Here is a 17,264-nt window from a genome sequence, read left to right as displayed (position 1 = left end):
CACATTAGAAGAATTTAGTAAGTGAGAACAGAGTAAGTAAGTTGTTTGGATACTTGAAATCAATGAGTAATGATAAAACAAAAAAATATAGCCCAACAACATGCCCATAAAAATCTGTTCAACAAATGTCAGAGAGTTTACTCAGGTTGAATAGTATGGAATTCTATTCCACAAGTAAATAGCCCCATTGACTCTATTCATAATAAGTAAGGCTGGGAGAATCTGGCCCGAAGCAATGTTGTTACTGTTTGTTTTTTTTACTACAGCATGACCTAGAGGCCGCAAAGGAGATCATGGTCCCACTGTGCAAGGGACTATATATTCATACAGTAAGAGACAGACCCTGCCCCAAAGAGCTTATAATGCAAATACACAAAACAAAAAGAAAGTTTTATTACCCCCCACTGACAGATGGGGAACTGAGGCATAGAGAAATTAAGCAATTTACATCAGAAATCTCTGCAAGAGCAGAAAATTGAACTCCGATCTCGAGCCCCAGCCAGACTGTGCCTTAACCACAAGACCATTTCTTTGTTGTCATGATGTGTCATATTTCAACACTAGAAAAAAGAAACTGAGAAAAAGATTTTATTTTAAATTTTGCTAACTAAAAATGCTGTATACCAACGAAAGAATGGACTTTCTTCCAACTCCCAAAAGACTTTCATTAGGGATGTGGTTTTATCTATTAATGGCCCAGATTTTGCCAGTGTTTCTCTTAATCTGAGCTTTATTCTAACATATTAAGTGGGTTTTTTTTTGAAGGGTTTCTGCATTTCATTTATGACATTTTACCAGTCACCATAATCTGCAAATTAACAAAGGGATTTTTTTTTGGTGGGGGGGGAGGGGAGGAGGAGATGGTTTCTGGCACTTTATTCTCCTTTTTTTTTTTTTTTTTAAATAGTGTTGTACATACAAACTACATGAGCAAGGTAATTCCAGAAGTCTATTCCCCTCTTTGGCACAAGGAAAGCGAATGCTCAGTAACGTAACACGATGAAAATCTACTACTGATGGCATGATAATACAGGGTATCACTTATACTGGATATACATACACCAGTAAAATTGCAGATATATTTAGGGATTTCAGCCCTAAGTGCTGCCATTTAATGTATCACTAACAGGAAAAAATATTTAATTTATGACTGACAGGAGATTGCTTCACTGCAATATAAAGTGCAATGTTACTTATAAAGACAACTCAAACCCCCAGACAGCTGACCCAGAATACTGCAGCAAACAATACTGCACATTAAACACAGTGACTCGCTCTCTCTTTTTTTGGTTTAATACTAAAATGTGCCCCAAGTCTGAAAGTATTCACTCTATTTAATAAGAGCAAACTCTCACTGTAGTCTTTGCTCATTTACATTTGCTAGCACCTATGCAGATTTAATTTAAAATTTACTTTAACCCTGAAAAAAGTGCTACATTTGTTTGTAGGTTTGTATTTTCCAGGAAAACCCAAGAGCAGCAAAATCAGTAGAGTCAGAAATGTAGTGATCTCCATAGCAAAATTATTTTTGCATCATGGAAACATCTGAGGCTTTAAATGGTTCTGTGGCTGAAAAGGGCAGTAAGTACAGACAGAGGAAAAACAAGATGTGCTCTAAACTATAGCCCAAACTGTGATATCTGGTTATACGGCAGGTTGAACGTGGTTCTGGTTTGTATGTAATTGCTCACCTTCATCTTGATGCAGGGCTAATTACTACAAAACACTTTTCTTGAAGAGACAATAGGTACCAAATTCAAGCCTTGAATACTTTTCACACAGACAGGAGAACAATAAAATTGCACTGTTAACAGCCAGCTCAGGAGTGGGCGATCACCCCAGTACAGCTGTCATGAGTGTGATTAATTCCAGCAACAGAAGGTGTATACAGGGAAGAAGGCAAACACTAAACCATGTGGGCCAAATCCCTCTCCCTCATTCTGGAACTTCTCTGGGATTATGAGCTCTGCAGAGTCTAGGGTACAAAAACTGGACCTCATAATTCCCCTCCCAGCCATGGCTTTAAGGTCACGTGCCTATGTACTGCCCAGGGGCTGCATCTGGCCCACAGTCAATAAAGACTTTACCTACTATTTTGGGATTATTTTATATAGTAGAACTGTGAAGCCCCAGGCAGCCATATTCACCATCCATTTTGGGAGCAAAACTACTATTGATACCAATGGGAATTTAAAACAAAACCAAAAAAAAAAAAAAAAAATCAGAGTATGGGCTTCATTAGCGACACATATAATATGTGTATAATAGTATAATAATCTTTAAAAAACAACAACTTTATAATCAGCTCTTAGAAAATCATGCCTGTTTGTGCACAGGAGAGTACAAAGTCACTGTAAAGCATAAATTGGGCTATCAAAAAGCTATTTTGGGCAGTCCACTCCTATTATAATCCATAACAGATCACATATTTAAATTGATTTCCCTGAAAAATAAGTAATTTACAGTACCATATTACCACTTCCAACTCAATAAATCTGGAATCATTTAGGCCACCTACTAAAATTCTGCAGCTTAATATCAGTATGACCTGCACTACCAATTTGTTCAGCCTGGATTTGTATATTTAACAAGCAACAATCATGCATCATCATGTAATACAAATTAACAGTACCCAAATTAATTAATTTAGTTAGCATTCCAGCATCCAAACTCCTTCTGTGCTTAATTGCTGCCAGCATGTAGCAGAGATTTACAAACAGATCTGCTTTTACTCATCATCTGGTCACTAATTATTAATAGTATTATTATAATTAAAGAACACTGAAACTGTTTGTTACATGATCAAATAAACTTGCATGCCACAGCCTGGATCTAAGCGCAACTGCTGTAAAAATCTTAATGCAAAGTACAAAGAGAGAACAAAAGAACCCAGGAAGATGTTTTGCACGAAAGAGCAGACATGCACCTGTACAGATCAGCTGCAAAGATGGACAGGATGATTATGCAAGGAGCCTTCCCCACTCCTTGCACTCTCTGCATGGGCTCCACCATCATCCCCATACTCTATAACAGTAGTACCCAAACTTTTTCTGTCACCCTCTCCCTTCCCAGTAATGGAATCTGTCCGCACTCCCACTCCATTACTGCACAGTTGGCTCAGCAGTGGAGCTTGGGCTGAAGGCAGAGCTGGGGGCAGAACTGGGGATGAGGGAGGAGCTGGGGATAGAGGCAGAGCTGGCCTGGGGCCGGAGCAGGGCAGTGGCTAGGGCTTGAGTGGGGCTGGGTGGCACTCCCTCCCTGCCCCCCATGGGGGCTGGCCCAGGCCCCATTGTACGCCACCCTGAACGTTCCTCCGTGCCCCCTCTCCCCCAGTGGGGCATGCCTCACAGTTTGGGGACCACTGCTCTATAGGCTCCCATCGTGCAAAGACTTATGCGTGTGCTTAAGTCTAATATTAACTTCAATGAGACTTAAAGTCAAGCATTTAGGACGTCACTAAGCCTCTGTTGCTGGTAGCAGCTCGAGCCAAAGGCTAACGGAAGAACATACGCTGAGACCCACTCCCACACTCTGCTGCAGTTGATACTGAACCAGCACCAGTGGGCAGAGCTCCCACCCCAGCATGGGCTAGGTCCCAATAAAATTCTGGATGAGTTGGGGGAAGTCCACCCTTTACAGTGCAGCCCCTCCTCAAACTCCCAGTGGATGTCTTAAAGCCACAATATGGCCATATAGATCCAATTCAATAAAGATACTCTGTTCCCACAATGTGGAAGCCTATGTGAGACCTCCCACAAATGAAGAGTTTTAGCAGGGATTATTTGGAATTCTGCAGCAAAGCCAAACAGATGTTTGTAAACTGGGAAATAGTTATACAACCGTTTTAAATTCATACAGCTGGGTAAAGCCAAGCAACTGTGTTAGAAAGAGAGCAACACTTTGAGATGCCTAGATGGAAGGCGCAACAGAAGAACAAAGTGCTCTACAATCCAATAAATTAAGCTCCACAACCCTCCCACTTCCCATGAGATAATTAAGAAAAAACATCCCCATTTAACATTTACAAATGGGGAAACTGAGTCACAGAGGGGCGAGAAGTGAAGTGAAGTGACTGGCATGCATTTCTGTGAAAACTGGGGCCTCAGGGCTGGGAACAGAACCCAGATCTCCTTCCTCCCACTCCTATCCAAGTAACCACAAGACCTTCCTTCTGCAATTTAACTCATTTATTGAGACAGCTGGAGCTAGAGAAATGCTGACACAGTTAATATCCTTTCAAGCCCCCATTTATTCCAGTACGATCTCAGAGACTTTACTGGAGTGGCACAAGTTAAACTGAGGGCAAGTTTCTTTTTTTTAAATATTGTCAACACTCAGGCATCTCAGAAGAGACTAAAGCACGAGTTCCTTTCAGTTTTTATACTAACTGTACAGTTAAGCTTAATCGCCGAACACTCCCTCTATTGTACTTTTCTCCCATCCAGAAATAGACTAAAAGATGACAGTAATAGCTTTTCTGTTTTTTATCTTGTCCCCTCCCCCACACCCGTCAGAAAACAAGAAGCTTGTGTAAAATAAAGACCTAGGAGATATTTTGAAAGAATTATATAGTATAGTTTTACAATGCTATAAAATACCATTTTTGCAAGTCAAAACTACTTGTCATACAGTATCTGCATTTTAATCATATAAAGTACTGAACGCTGCTTAAGTGCTATCATGTTGCTCATTGAAACCATACTAAATATTTTTTTTTATAAAGTGCTTTAGTAGAATGCATGGTAGTTTAAAAAAATAGTTTGTTCACATTGCCAGTATAGGAGTTTATAAGAGTTGGGTAATTATGTACTTCTGATTTAGACTGCATTGTATATGAAAGGACCCCCAAAAATTAGTTTTATAATGTCAATACAGTCCCCACAATTGTGATTAATGTATTTTCTTTTTTTAAAAAAAAAGAAAGCTACACACACCCAGAACCAGTGTTTTTTGGACAACCATCGCACAGCACACACTGCATATTCAAATCACAAGGAAACGAGAGTTTTTTATGACTGCAAAATTGGAACTAAAATGGAAACTGGGCAGCCATCACTGACCCAACTTGCAGTTATGTCATGTACAGACAAGCATTTAAAGTGTCTACATTCTAAAGCTTCATTATTTTTCACAGAACTCAAACTGTCAATGGAGGTAATCTGATCCCCTGGGAATCAAATGTTACTTAAAGGCATAGTTACAACTGTCAAGGGCACAACATATTCTGAGTAGTTGGATGTTGGTGTGTAGAGACATCAGAGGAGAAAGGAGTTGGATGTCAGATTTAAAAAAGAAATCTTTGCTTTAATCAGAGTTGGGCGGGGGGGGGGGGGATTAAGTACCAGAGAAGAGACCCTAACATGACAGTAAACAAGCAGCTGCTCTTGCAAACACTAAATGACCAAACATAGTGTTGATCATCATGAGTGATCATCTCAAGTGATTTAACTGGAACTAGTCACAGTACTAGGAATTATCTAGGTAAGGTATTTCTATGGCCTCCGTTACCACAGTAACCTCACAATCTTTCAATTTGTTTATCCTCACAACACCTGGGAGAGGTAGGTAAGTGCTATTATCCTCATAGGACAGATGGGAAATGGAGGCATAGATGAGCAGATTTTTAAAAGGTATGCAGGTGCCTAAAGATGCAGAGATTAACAGACTTGTCCCAGGTCAGGGAACTGCACCTGGGTCTCCTAAATCCCAGGTTAGCATCCTACCCACCGGACCATCCTTCCCCTCTCATTACTACACCCAATAGTAACTGTCTGCAGGAGTGGCCTCCAAGATGGACCTCCATCAGGGCTGAAAGTGATGGGCATGATTCTCATCTTATTTACTCCAGAGAGGTTCCACTGAAAGCATGGAGATACACCACCATATAAATCATTCTAACAGACAGAGCTGATGCCTCTAAAGACAGCATCCCTCCTTCATCCAGGATTTCAGTACAGGACAGCAGAAAGCAATTTAAAAAGTATGGTTCTGTGTTCAAAAAGCAAGAGGTGTTTTGGTGCATAAAGATAAGCTTATAGCTCAGAGTGTTTTAGCCTAAGCAAAGGAACAAATGGGATGGGCACTTCTTAAGGGAAACCCTGTAGGATGGAACAGATGGTGACATAACCATGCCTGGGAATGTAGTTTTTTAAAAAATAGGATTGTCGTCAAGCCTTAGGAAAAAAATTCACCCTAACCACATTAACCTGAACTTCGGAAATTCATTTGCTAATGTACAGGATAGCCTTGCTTGCTTTTCTTAAGGACTATCATGCAAGAATATAATTTTCTGAAAGGATTCAGTCCATGCACAAAGTTTAGGAGAGTCAATATCATACAACCATCTCCTAACTTTATTAAGTGTCATCCTACAGGAATTAACGTTCAGTTAAATTCAGTTCTTCCTAAGGAGAACGGAAACCTTACCAGGGAGAAATTCTTTCATATCTATCCCAAGAATAGTGAATTTTGTGAAATTTGCTAAATACGTATTGCAATGCAACAGATTCAAGAAATACTGAGGGTATTTCATGTCTAATCCAAAACAGAAGTAAACCAAGATGTTACAAGCAAACAGATGCACACCACGTGGAATGGCAGGTAGCTGGCTGTGTTTCCAGCACAAGAGATACCCTGCCATTGCTCTGCTGAGCAGGTGTAATTCATGTACACACCATCTTGTAAGCTAGATACACCCTTATTCCAGGAAGCCCTGCCCTGTTTAAACATCATGGTGTATGCAGTTACTAGTGCCTAACAGTACCCCAGGACAGAATGTCCTCTTGCTACCTGCATCATATATAATACTACTTGCTTGCCCGATATTTGCTTTTTCTACCCCTTCTTTCTACTTGCATTTGCATGTTTCAGGACAAGATCTATAACTCTGAATGTACTAAAGCAGCTACGCTGGCAAGAAGAAGAAAAAGCCTACCAATAAGCGTGCTATCTAAAATAAAGGAGCCAGGCTAGAAAATGGCAAATAGAGGCTGAGATTTCAAAGCAGCCTAAGGAACTACAGTACCTACATGCCATCGAATTTCAATGGAATTTGGGACTCCTTTACATTTGGAAATTTAGGCTGGGAATTTCAATGACAGTTAAATCCCAGCTGGTTCCCCACTACCACTGACCATCCCCTCTCCCAGGGTGCAGTTTCATAAACTCACGTGAGAGCTCTGAAGCAAGCTACAAGAATTCTGAGAAAGTTGTCAGTTCAATGTCTGACACACAGGAGTGCTGTCAAGAGACAGCACTTTCTCCCCTGGCCCCAGTCAGATTACATTAGAACCCGGTCACGTGGCAGGCTCAGTATTACTACTCTGACCTTAAGGTCTTTTGGGGCAGGGACAACACAAGTAATAATCCACTGACTCCAACAGCAACTGCGAGTTAGATTAGGTCCCCATACTCATCAGAAAAAGGTTCACAGTCACTACTAGTGAGCAGATTTTTCAAGCCCTCTATTTTTAATAATTAATGTTTTGAGTTAAGAAAAACAAACTCTGGGTCTGAACTCAATATTTTCCTAGCAAAGTCAGCAACCTATTTTTAAAAGTACAAGCACAACTAGTCATTTAACTTAGCCGCAGGAACGAGTCTATACGGTCCTCTGAATGCAACTGGTAAAACAGAACCACCTGCTTCACTCCTGCCAAACCTAACAGCTCCATCATCTAAAAGCTGCCCCTCTCTGGTCTTATCAAACATATCTGCAGGTCTTGAAATTTCACGGATATTAGACTCTCTAGACAAAAACAGGAGAACTGAACAGTCACGTGGCAAGACCAGAGGGGAGAGAAACAAGGAGGAGAGGCTATGGATTTTCAAACAAAAGGAATTCAAGCTATACATGCGTTCAGATTTTCCTGGGGGGGAGGGGGAGAATCAGACTTTAATCGTGTTTTGCTTCTCCAACAAAAGGAGTTGTTGAAATATTTTTGTCAGATGCAGCTGATAAAGATAATTACGTGATGAGAACTTAGTCATCCATCTCACACTGAAAGAAAGGCAAATCCTTTAAAAGAAACTTGAACATTTTAATATACAGCCTTCTAGATTTTAAATATGAGCAAGGCAGGCACTAGGGGTCTGATTTTTAAATGTATTTTGGAATTGCTCTGTTCAGCATTGCAACTCCTAACTGATTCTATGTCTATACAGCAGCTGGGAGGTGTAATTCGCAGTTCAGGTAGATATACTCGTGGTAGCTTTGCTTGAGCTAAAAACACCAGCGTGGCCATGGCAGCATTTATGGTGGGCTGGTCAACTAAGTATTGTACCCAGGGAGTCAGGTGGGAGAGTATTTGGGTGGGTAGCCCATGCTGCCACCGCCCCACTGCTATGTTTAGGGTGCTAGTTCAAGTCTACCTGAGCTGAATACCACACCTCCCAGCTGCTACCTAGACATACCTTCAGAGGCCTAGGTCTCATTTTCAAAAGGGACTTAGCCACTTACAGCCCATTGATTTCAATGGGAGTTAGGTCCCTGAATATCTTTGAATATCTGGGTCTTAGCAGTCTAAATCTCATTTTCAAAAGAAGCCTAAGTCAGTTACCTGAGCACAGCAACACCTAAATACCTTTCAAAATTTGGGCCTCAGTCAAAAGGGTACACCATCTTTGCTTAAACCTATGGGACCTAGGCATCTAATTAGCAGGGCCTACCTAATTCATGGTCCATTTTGGTCAATTTCACAGTCCTAGGATTTTGAAAATTATGATTTTCATGATTTCAGCTATTTAAATCTGAAATTTCACGGTGTGGTAATTGTAGGGGTCCTGACCAAAAAAAGAGTTGAGGGTGGGGTCACAAAGTTATTGTAGGGGGGGCTGCAGTACTGCTACCCTTACTTCTGTGCTGCTGCTGGTGGCGGCACCGCCTTCAGAGCTGGGCAGCTGGAGAGCGTTAGCTGCTGGCCGGGAGCCCAGCTCTGAAAGTAGAGCTGCTGCCAGCAGCAGTGCAGAAATAACGATGGCATGGTACAGTATTGCCACCGTTACTTCTGCCCTGCTGCTAGCTGGATGCTGCCTTCAGAACTGGGCACCTGGCCAACCGCTGCTGCTCTCTGGACGCCTAGCTTTGAAGGGTGACAACACCTTGATCCCCCCTAAAATGACCTTGTGACCCCCCTGCAACTCCCTCTTGGGTCAGGAGCCCCAATTTGAAAAATGCTGGTCTCCCCCGTGAAATCGGTAGGGTATAGGGTAAAAGCACACAAAAGACCAGATTTCATGGGCCATGATGTGTTTTTCATGGCCACGAATTTGGCAGGGCCCTACTAATTAGCCACCAGAGGGAGCTTGTTTTGTTCCATAAGTATGATTTTGACAAGTATGTGTGTGTACATATTGTACTGAGAACCTAACAGAACAATCACCAAGCAGAAAATATGTAAACATATCAATCTTTTAAAAAAGACTTTGGCATGAAAAGGATCAAATTCAACCAAAACCTGTTCCAATATTCATACCAAGATCATTGCCAAATTTAGTAAAAACAGGACAATTTAGTTTGTGTTGCTTCTTCAGAAGTACTACCACCAAGTGTGCAGGACCAGGAGAATTTTTATATCTTTCAGCTAAAATCTCATTTCTTCATAACAAGCCCACCAGTACTGTAACATAATTAGTGGTATGGCTACAACACAAAGATGATATAATAAACTCTGCTACTACTACTGGTAGATAATGGAGATTCACCTTTAAATCAAGTGGCAGAGACCTGCGGTTTGAGAATAGAAAATCCCACATTCTATTCTTTATATCTCATCTGTAGTTTTACCAGTTACTGTGCCTGTAGCTTTATTACTGCAGGTCTCTAGAAAAACTCAGAGAATAAAATTCCTATATTTGTCATTAACACAGTAACATCCTGAAATCCCCATCAAATTAGGTCCTGCAAAGAGAGTAAAAGAACAGTACTGCTCAATTCTTAATTTAGCTAACATCCCTACAATGCCTCTCATACATACACTTGACAATGTCTCTCTCACAAAGAGCATAATGTAGTCACAGGAATAGTTTGTGGGAGGCTAGAAGATTTGAGAGATGAAAGCAAGTGGTTCTGACTAAGCACACAGTAATGCACAGGGTTAAGTGATACTTACACGGGTGAGTAGCAGAATTGCCTTGAAAAGTGGGTACCCACGCTAGCTCAAAACGCACAGAAAATAAATTCTGCAGTTTGCTCACCGTTTGCCCGTGATACTCCCATCTCATACAACCTCTGTCTCAGCATGAGAGGGAACCAAGTTTTGAGAAGCGATGTCTTGGGGTAAATGAATTCAGACATATTGCCCTCTCACAGCAGCCACATTTAAACACATAACCCTGCTCAAGAATCTGTGTAAAGGGCCCCATCTCAACTCAGAGCACCCCAGGCAATGGGCTAGTGATGAGGGGGGTGGATATTTCATAAAATTTTGTGGTCTTTATGGGGTTTAAAAGGACAATAAGTCTTCAGGCAATGAGTCCTGCACTGGAAATACACTCCAAATGGCAGGAAACTTGTGCCCATCCAGTTACCAACTGAGTAGATGTGGGCCTGGCGAATGTTGCCAACTGCACCATGTGCAAGGGGAGGGAGTATCTCCCCTTAGTTTAGAAATCATCCCTAAAGCATATATTTATATGGGAATCAGGGGGTCAGGTTGGGATGCGGAGATTATTGATACGGGTAGATTTTTTTTTTTTAAATGTTTGGGAGTTTTGCCGTTGACTTCAAAGCCATAAGATTTAACACCTTGTCTTTTTCTAAAGCACATTTAATAATAGTACCTGACATATTTAGAGTGCTTATACATGTTCAATGCATTGTACAAACATTAATGTAAAGCTAGAAACCCACCCTGCACATTTCATGAGAAAGCCAGGTTGGCTAGACTCTTTCCTTAATCAGACCTGTATATGTTGCTGAGCTAACAACAGCGTAGTCGCCTCTCTAGCTGCTTTGTACTCTCATAAGCAGGAACTACCATCAGCTGAGCCAAGGAGTTTCATATTAGTCATAATCCTCTTAAATCATTAAAAATTGCAGATTAAAACATCTGAAGTGTGCTAAAACCAACATAAATGCAGCTAACTCATTCTGAGTCATAGCCTGCATGACTGGTACACCCTCAACTTCTTCTGAAATCAAGAGGCGTTTGGGGGTGCATGGGCCCTTTAATGATACTAGACTCCTGAGCCAGCCCTAACAATCCAGGAGCAAGGTGGCCACCCGAAGTTCTCTCTTGGCAGCCAAAGCCAAGGGGCAATAAAGCAAGTTCCTCCTTTGCTAAAGAGGAAGACTATGGGAGGAGGAAAACCAGTAGGAGCTTCTTGGAGAGGAAGAGGATAAAGTGTAGTTAGTTGCCCCCAAAGAGTGAAGAACTGGTGGCTCTTAGGGCGATCCTTGCACATCTGACAAGCCACAAGATTGGCAGTGGGAAACCTCTCTCACAGGGACTCCAGTAAAAGCAGAGCCAGGTTGCTCATTACTAAACTACCCCAATCAGCACTTCTTACTAAACTAAAATTGCTCCTAGTGTTTGTTGTTGTGTAGACATTTACAGAAGTAACTGGAATGTTGAGCTGATCAGATTTCTGTCATACAGATTACAGTGGGTAACTGAAACAGGTTTCACTGTATTTAAGTGACACTCAAAGGGACAACAAAATTTGCTGGCTTAACATAAGTGATTTGCTAATAAAGGTGGAGCTGTATTCTACCCAGTACCTTTGGAAACGCTATAAAAAGTGGTCTCTTAAAACAAAATGTTATCTATTATGGTTTCTTGCTTAGTTATCGCTGAAAATCTATTTAAAAGACCTTTAATCTGAAATAATCTAAACAATTAGTACATCATATATATAGGATAGTCAAACCAGAAGCATACACAGTATATACTCTGTGCCCAATCAAAATTGCCATGTGCATTTTCACAGTCAAATACATTCATCTTTTATCTTTATTATATTGATATTAAGAGAATACAGATGAAAGTTTCTAAATTCTAAGTTCTAAATTCTTAGAAGTTTGAAGTACATATGAGTCGCCAACAATGAACACAAAGGGTTCTCATTTTGTATTTTTAAGTACACAATTGGCTGTGCTATCAGGAGAACGTTCACATGTGAAGACAGCATTCCCCCATATTTTCTCTGTTCATTCCACCAGTTTTTATAACAATATTTATCTGTACAGTTTCACTGCTTACAATACTATATTGTCAAAGGTAAACAGTTTGATACTATATTTTCAATCATTATTGCTTAAGATTGCAAACATGAATGCTGGTAACCATTTAGAAATAATAAATGTGGTTCCTAGAAATCTGTCTTTACTGATCTCAACATTTCTAGGCACAAGAAGTTTTATACACAGTGAACCTGAGGACACAAGATATTTATATCTTATGCAATTCATTTCACACAATTCTAAAATATGATCAACACTGAAGCCTGTACTACCATCATTTCATTTAGGGTTTCATCCACTCCCATGTACTCTCTCTCTCATGACAATACTTCTTAAATGTTTACTCCCTTGAAGACTTTATAAACTGCATGACATATTTAAACTCTCCCTTACAGATAATTTGTAATCAAGTGAAAAGAGTCTTTTTTGCTTCGCTGGATTCATTGCCCTCCCTTAAAAAAAAAAAAATAGCCCTCTACTGAAATTCTCCGCTATTTCACTCTCAGAAACCTCCCATTTTACTTTAAAATCCACCTTTCAACACAGAAAAACTTCACATTTGTATGGCATTTGTATGGATAAAAGTTCAGCCTTCTCCATTTGTATGTCTTATGATGATGATGTTCCCCATAAAACGACACTATTGAAGTATATTCATCATAAGAAATTCTGCAGCTTAGAAATGAAGTACAAACTGCAATCTTGCTGAGATGTCCCTATAGGTTGGCTCTGGCACATATGCTTGCACATCTTATGCTTTGTCTAAACAGGAAGCACCCACAAGTGAGCAAGAAAGCTCTCAGATAGGGCTCACAAGTTTGTGAATCAGAACTTAGGCAAAGCTTTAAAAATAAATAAAGTAAACAAAAATAAATGCAAGTCTCAGCAGATATTTTCCCCCAGGGTTTTCAAAAACCTAACCGGGCTCTTAAATATTATTTATGTTTCAGAGATTTTCTGAAAAGAAAAAACTCTGTATTTGCCAAAAAACAGAAAAACAAAAAACCCCACATTTAGTTTGTATTCCAAATACAGTATTAAGGCAGCAGGAATAAACTCTGATGTAGGTGGCTGGGGTTACTGCCCTGTTTCAAACACCTGACAAAGGTCATTTTACTTACACTTCAATTTTTAACTGACAAATGCTTTTTAGGCTGTTTTTCATCCAAAAGAAGATTAGAAAAAAAAAATCAATTCTTCTCTCTTGTAACCTTGGGACACTTTCTAGCTTTGAAATCAAACCCATGGGATTTGACTATCCTGAGTTCTGACCCAAATCCCCTAGATCACTGCAACTGTACAATAATGAAAGGAAAAAAAACGGGACCGCAATCACCTGATTTCTCACAGCCTTTTGACATTAAACAGGATTGTACCACAGAGAATCAAGTAAAACCTTGTATATCAGGAGACTTTACACTTGCTAAGAAGGGTTAGGTGTGGCACATCCTGCTCCTGAAGAAATCTAAAGTCTGACTTTTCACCACTTCCCGACTTTTAACTAACTCCCTTAAAAAAAAAACAAAAAACCCAAAGCTACAAGAAATCTTTTTTCTCCTCACCCCAACACTGCAGAACAGACTACCTGCCTATGCAATAAACACTAACTTAATTGCACTGGTCATCTGGGAAGGAGAGAGGAAATCACACCATCATTTGGATGGATCACTGTTGAATTGGTGGGTTCATTCTTCATTTACTAGAAATCTGATGGGAAGAGACGGGAACGCCCTGGAGTGTTGTACAGAAGGGTGGAGAGATCCCCTTTATTTTGGGGAAACCCTGCCAATACCTCAGGAGCTGGTGCCCAACACCCCCAGTTTGCACACTTCTGCAAAGCACCATCCTGCCTGAGTCCCACCTTCCAGCCAGCCACGGACCGTGACAAAGCGGAGTCTCTTTGTACAGGGAGCTGGGAGGCTGAGTGCTGGAGAGGCGAGGAAGCTGGGCTCCTAGCAGAGGTTGCCCTCTACGGGAGAGCCTTTGCAGAGCGCTGCCTTGTGTTACGGGGGAAGGGTCTGGGGGTGAAGAGAGGCTCACCTGAGATCTCCGCCTGGGGTACCCCGTGCAGACTGAATCCTTTGGTCGCATAAAACTGCCGGACCTCGGTGCAGCTCTTCGCTTTGCTGCCACTGTCACCCCGAGCCGAGGAGGAGGCGACACACAGCAGCCAAAATCCCCACGGGAAGAAATGCATCCTCCTTCTCCGCCGAGCCCCCCGAACCTGCAGCGCAAAGGACAATCCCAAGGTCCCGCTGACCCCGGGCTGCAAAGCGGGCTCTCTCCCTCTGCCCGGCGCTCGCTCGCTGTTTGCAGGCACGGTGCACGGGGGATGGGGGGAGAGCTCAGTCCCACCTTCCCCCTAGCATCCCTGCCTCCCCGCCCCACTAGAAAACAACACTCAGGGGAAATCAGATGGCAAGGGGGCGGGGGGTAAAAAAAGTCCCCAACCAACAGGCAAAAATCAGTGGGACCTAGGCAGAGCAATGCAAGATCTCGGGCTGCGGAGAGAGCCTGTGACTTCCAAGCGCTATTGCAAGAAGGGTGGGAAGAAGAACGGGGGGAAATCCTGGCTCTTCTGGGGCTGACTTCCCAGGGATGGTGCAGCTGCCGCCACTCAGAACGCAGGAGCTCCTGGGGGATGGAACCCGGCCCCGATCCCAGCAGAGGCAGATCCCACTTGTGTGTAAACGCTCTGGTTAGTGCGGAGGGCACATCTCCCCCAAGCTCCGGCAGGGCGCTGCTGTGGGGGACGGTTGCGATGCAAACGGATTACAGCCCGGAATGGGCAAAGTTTGAGGCCGGGAGCTAAGGGAGAGCGTGGAAGCGGCTGGGGCGGGGAGGCGGCGCGGCTGTCCGCGGGAGCAGCAGTAGCAGCAGCGCGCGGGGCGAGCGCGCGTGTCCCCGGCAGGAGCAGTGAGCCCGGCCGGCGGCAGCGGCGCACCACCTGCAAAGAGGGCGAGGGCGGGGAGGCTCCGCGGCAAGGCAGGGCTTTCCCCCACCGGACGTGGCATCATGCAGCCCCTGCGCCAATCAAGGGCGGGGAGCGGCCCTCCCCCTGCCTTGCCCCCAGGCTCCTCCCACGCCGACCCGGGGGGTTGCTCCGCTAAACTCTGCGGGGGTGGGGGAGGCTGCGCCGCCTGCTCCCCGCGTGGTGACAGCAGCTGCCGCCGCCACCTGCTAATTTTCAATAGTCAGGGTAGCGCGCGAGGGCAGCCAGCGCCCCTGACACCGTTCTGCAGCCTTTGCGCCTTGGGCTCCCTTCAACGCCGGGCATCTCCTTCGGCCACAGGCCGGCGTAAGCCCAGCGTGCGCTGGGGGCCGTCTGGCCGGTTCCGCGGGCAGGAGCCCTCTGCACAGTGAAAGCAAAGCCCGGCATGCAACCTGCACCCGGCTGTCCATTGCATACCTGGCGTAGCATGCAGCCTGTGCTCCATTATAGGGCCAGCGTCCTTCTGCAAACTACAGCACAAAGCCTTGGGTGCTGGAGAGTCAGTGGTGCAGGCTGAGTGCTAGGCTTTCCCCTGTATTTTTCAGAAGACCCAACCCTGCTATGTAATAACCAGAATTGCAGTAACTTTAAAGCATCTTTAGGAAAGGTGGTCATGGAGCAAATGTAAGGGGACTGTTGCCCCCTTACTAACATTCAGTGGGGGTGTTTTGGTTGCCTAGCTCCCAGTACTAAAAGGGGAAGTGTCTATGGGAAATCAGGACCCTGAGACTGATAGCCCCCAGGAACAATGGGGAGAGGCCAATGCTTCAGGTCAGCCTGAATGACAGGGCCAGCAGGCTAATCAGGGAGTCAGGAGGCCAGGGTGGTCCCGTCCTCTGTGTGAGCTGGATTTGCCTGGGTCAGACAGAGTGGGGGCTGAGCTAAGGAGAAAGCAGGGGCCCAAGCTGAGCTGGGGAGCAGAGCTGTGCCAGATCCAGAGGGACCAGAAAAGCAGCCCAGAGAGAGCAGACCCTGTCCTGGGAGCAGAGCTGCAACCCCAAAGCCAGAGGCACAGCCCCGAGAGAGCAGACTTGCCCTGGGAGCAGAGCTGCAGCAACCAGAGCCAGAGGGGCCAGAAAAGCAGCCCACGAAGCAGGTCAGTGCTGGGAGCAGAGTCACAGAAGCAGCCTGCAGAGCAGACCTGTCTTGGGAGCAGAGCTGTAGCAACCAGAGGCAGAGGGGCCAGAAAAGCAGCCCACAAAGCAGGTCAGTGCTGGGAGCAGAGTCAAGGGAGCAGCCTGCAGAGCAGACCTGTCCTGGGAGCAGAACTGCAGCAACCAGAGCCCGAGGGGCCAAAGAAGCAGCCCAGGGAGCTGGAGGCAGAGCAGCAGCAGTGCTGAGACAGAGTGGTGGAGGTGGGGCTGGAGCAGTCCGGAGCTGGGTGTGGTGAGCAGCTGGGAAGACCGAGGGGGACCCCTGGGCAGCAGGCCCAGCACAGGGAGATGCCTCAGCCAAGATGCTCTGCAGGCCAGGCTTGGATCGTAACCCCCACAGGGCGGGGGCGACACTGGGAAGAAGTGTCCTACCACTTAGAGCCTGAGAGCGTGTGGCCACCACCAGAGCAAGTGTCCAACACACAGCATCCCTGCAGCACAGCCAGAGCCTGAGAAGAAGGCCTGGGACTTACAAGGAACAAACTGTGAACTGCCCTGACGTTCCAGAGGCACCGTTTGTGATGTTCCCTGCCACAGAGCGGGGTGATGTGTTTCCTTTAACCTTTCCCATTATTCCTTATTCTTTTTAAAATTAATTTTTGATTAAATAACTTGCATTTGCTTTAAATTGTATGTAATGGTCAGTGGGTCAGAGAAGTGCTCAGTGCAGAGAGAGTACCCCAGAGTGGGGACACCCTAGCCACTGTCGTAGGTGACCACAGCAGGGTTGGGGGTTGAGCCCCCCCAGGAATCCTGGGGCCAGCCTTGTTGGGGTTACGAGGACTCTGCTAGACAAGAGAGTGGAAGGGGAGTCCTCAAGGTCAGGGAGGCCACTGGGTAAAGTGGGAGCGAGGACTTGGATCCTTTCGCTAGCCCACTTCACCATGGTAGTGCAGAAGCGAAGAAAGTTCCCCACAGTAGCGGGACTATTCCCCCG

The 17,264-nt window shown here is 44.3% G+C and overlaps 1 protein-coding gene across 1 annotated transcript in view; it reads right to left on the bottom strand.

Moving 5' to 3' along the window:
- The window catches only part of GPC1 (glypican 1), a 324,689-nt gene extending 309,154 nt beyond the window's left edge, over window positions 1-15,535 (bottom strand). Inside the window, exon 1 of the mRNA XM_037908653.2 lies at window positions 14,222-15,535. Coding sequence (XP_037764581.1) covers window positions 14,222-14,378 — 157 coding nt within the window. The 5' untranslated portion in view covers window positions 14,379-15,535. The remainder of the gene's footprint in view (window positions 1-14,221) is intronic.
- Window positions 15,536-17,264: the final 1,729 nt, after the last annotated feature.

Source organism: Chelonia mydas, chromosome 9, assembly GCF_015237465.2.
Source record: "Chelonia mydas isolate rCheMyd1 chromosome 9, rCheMyd1.pri.v2, whole genome shotgun sequence".
In the NCBI taxonomy this organism is placed as follows: Eukaryota; Metazoa; Chordata; order Testudines; family Cheloniidae; genus Chelonia; species Chelonia mydas.
The sequence above is the reverse complement of the archived record's forward strand: the minus strand, read 5'-3'. Positions and strand labels throughout refer to the sequence as shown.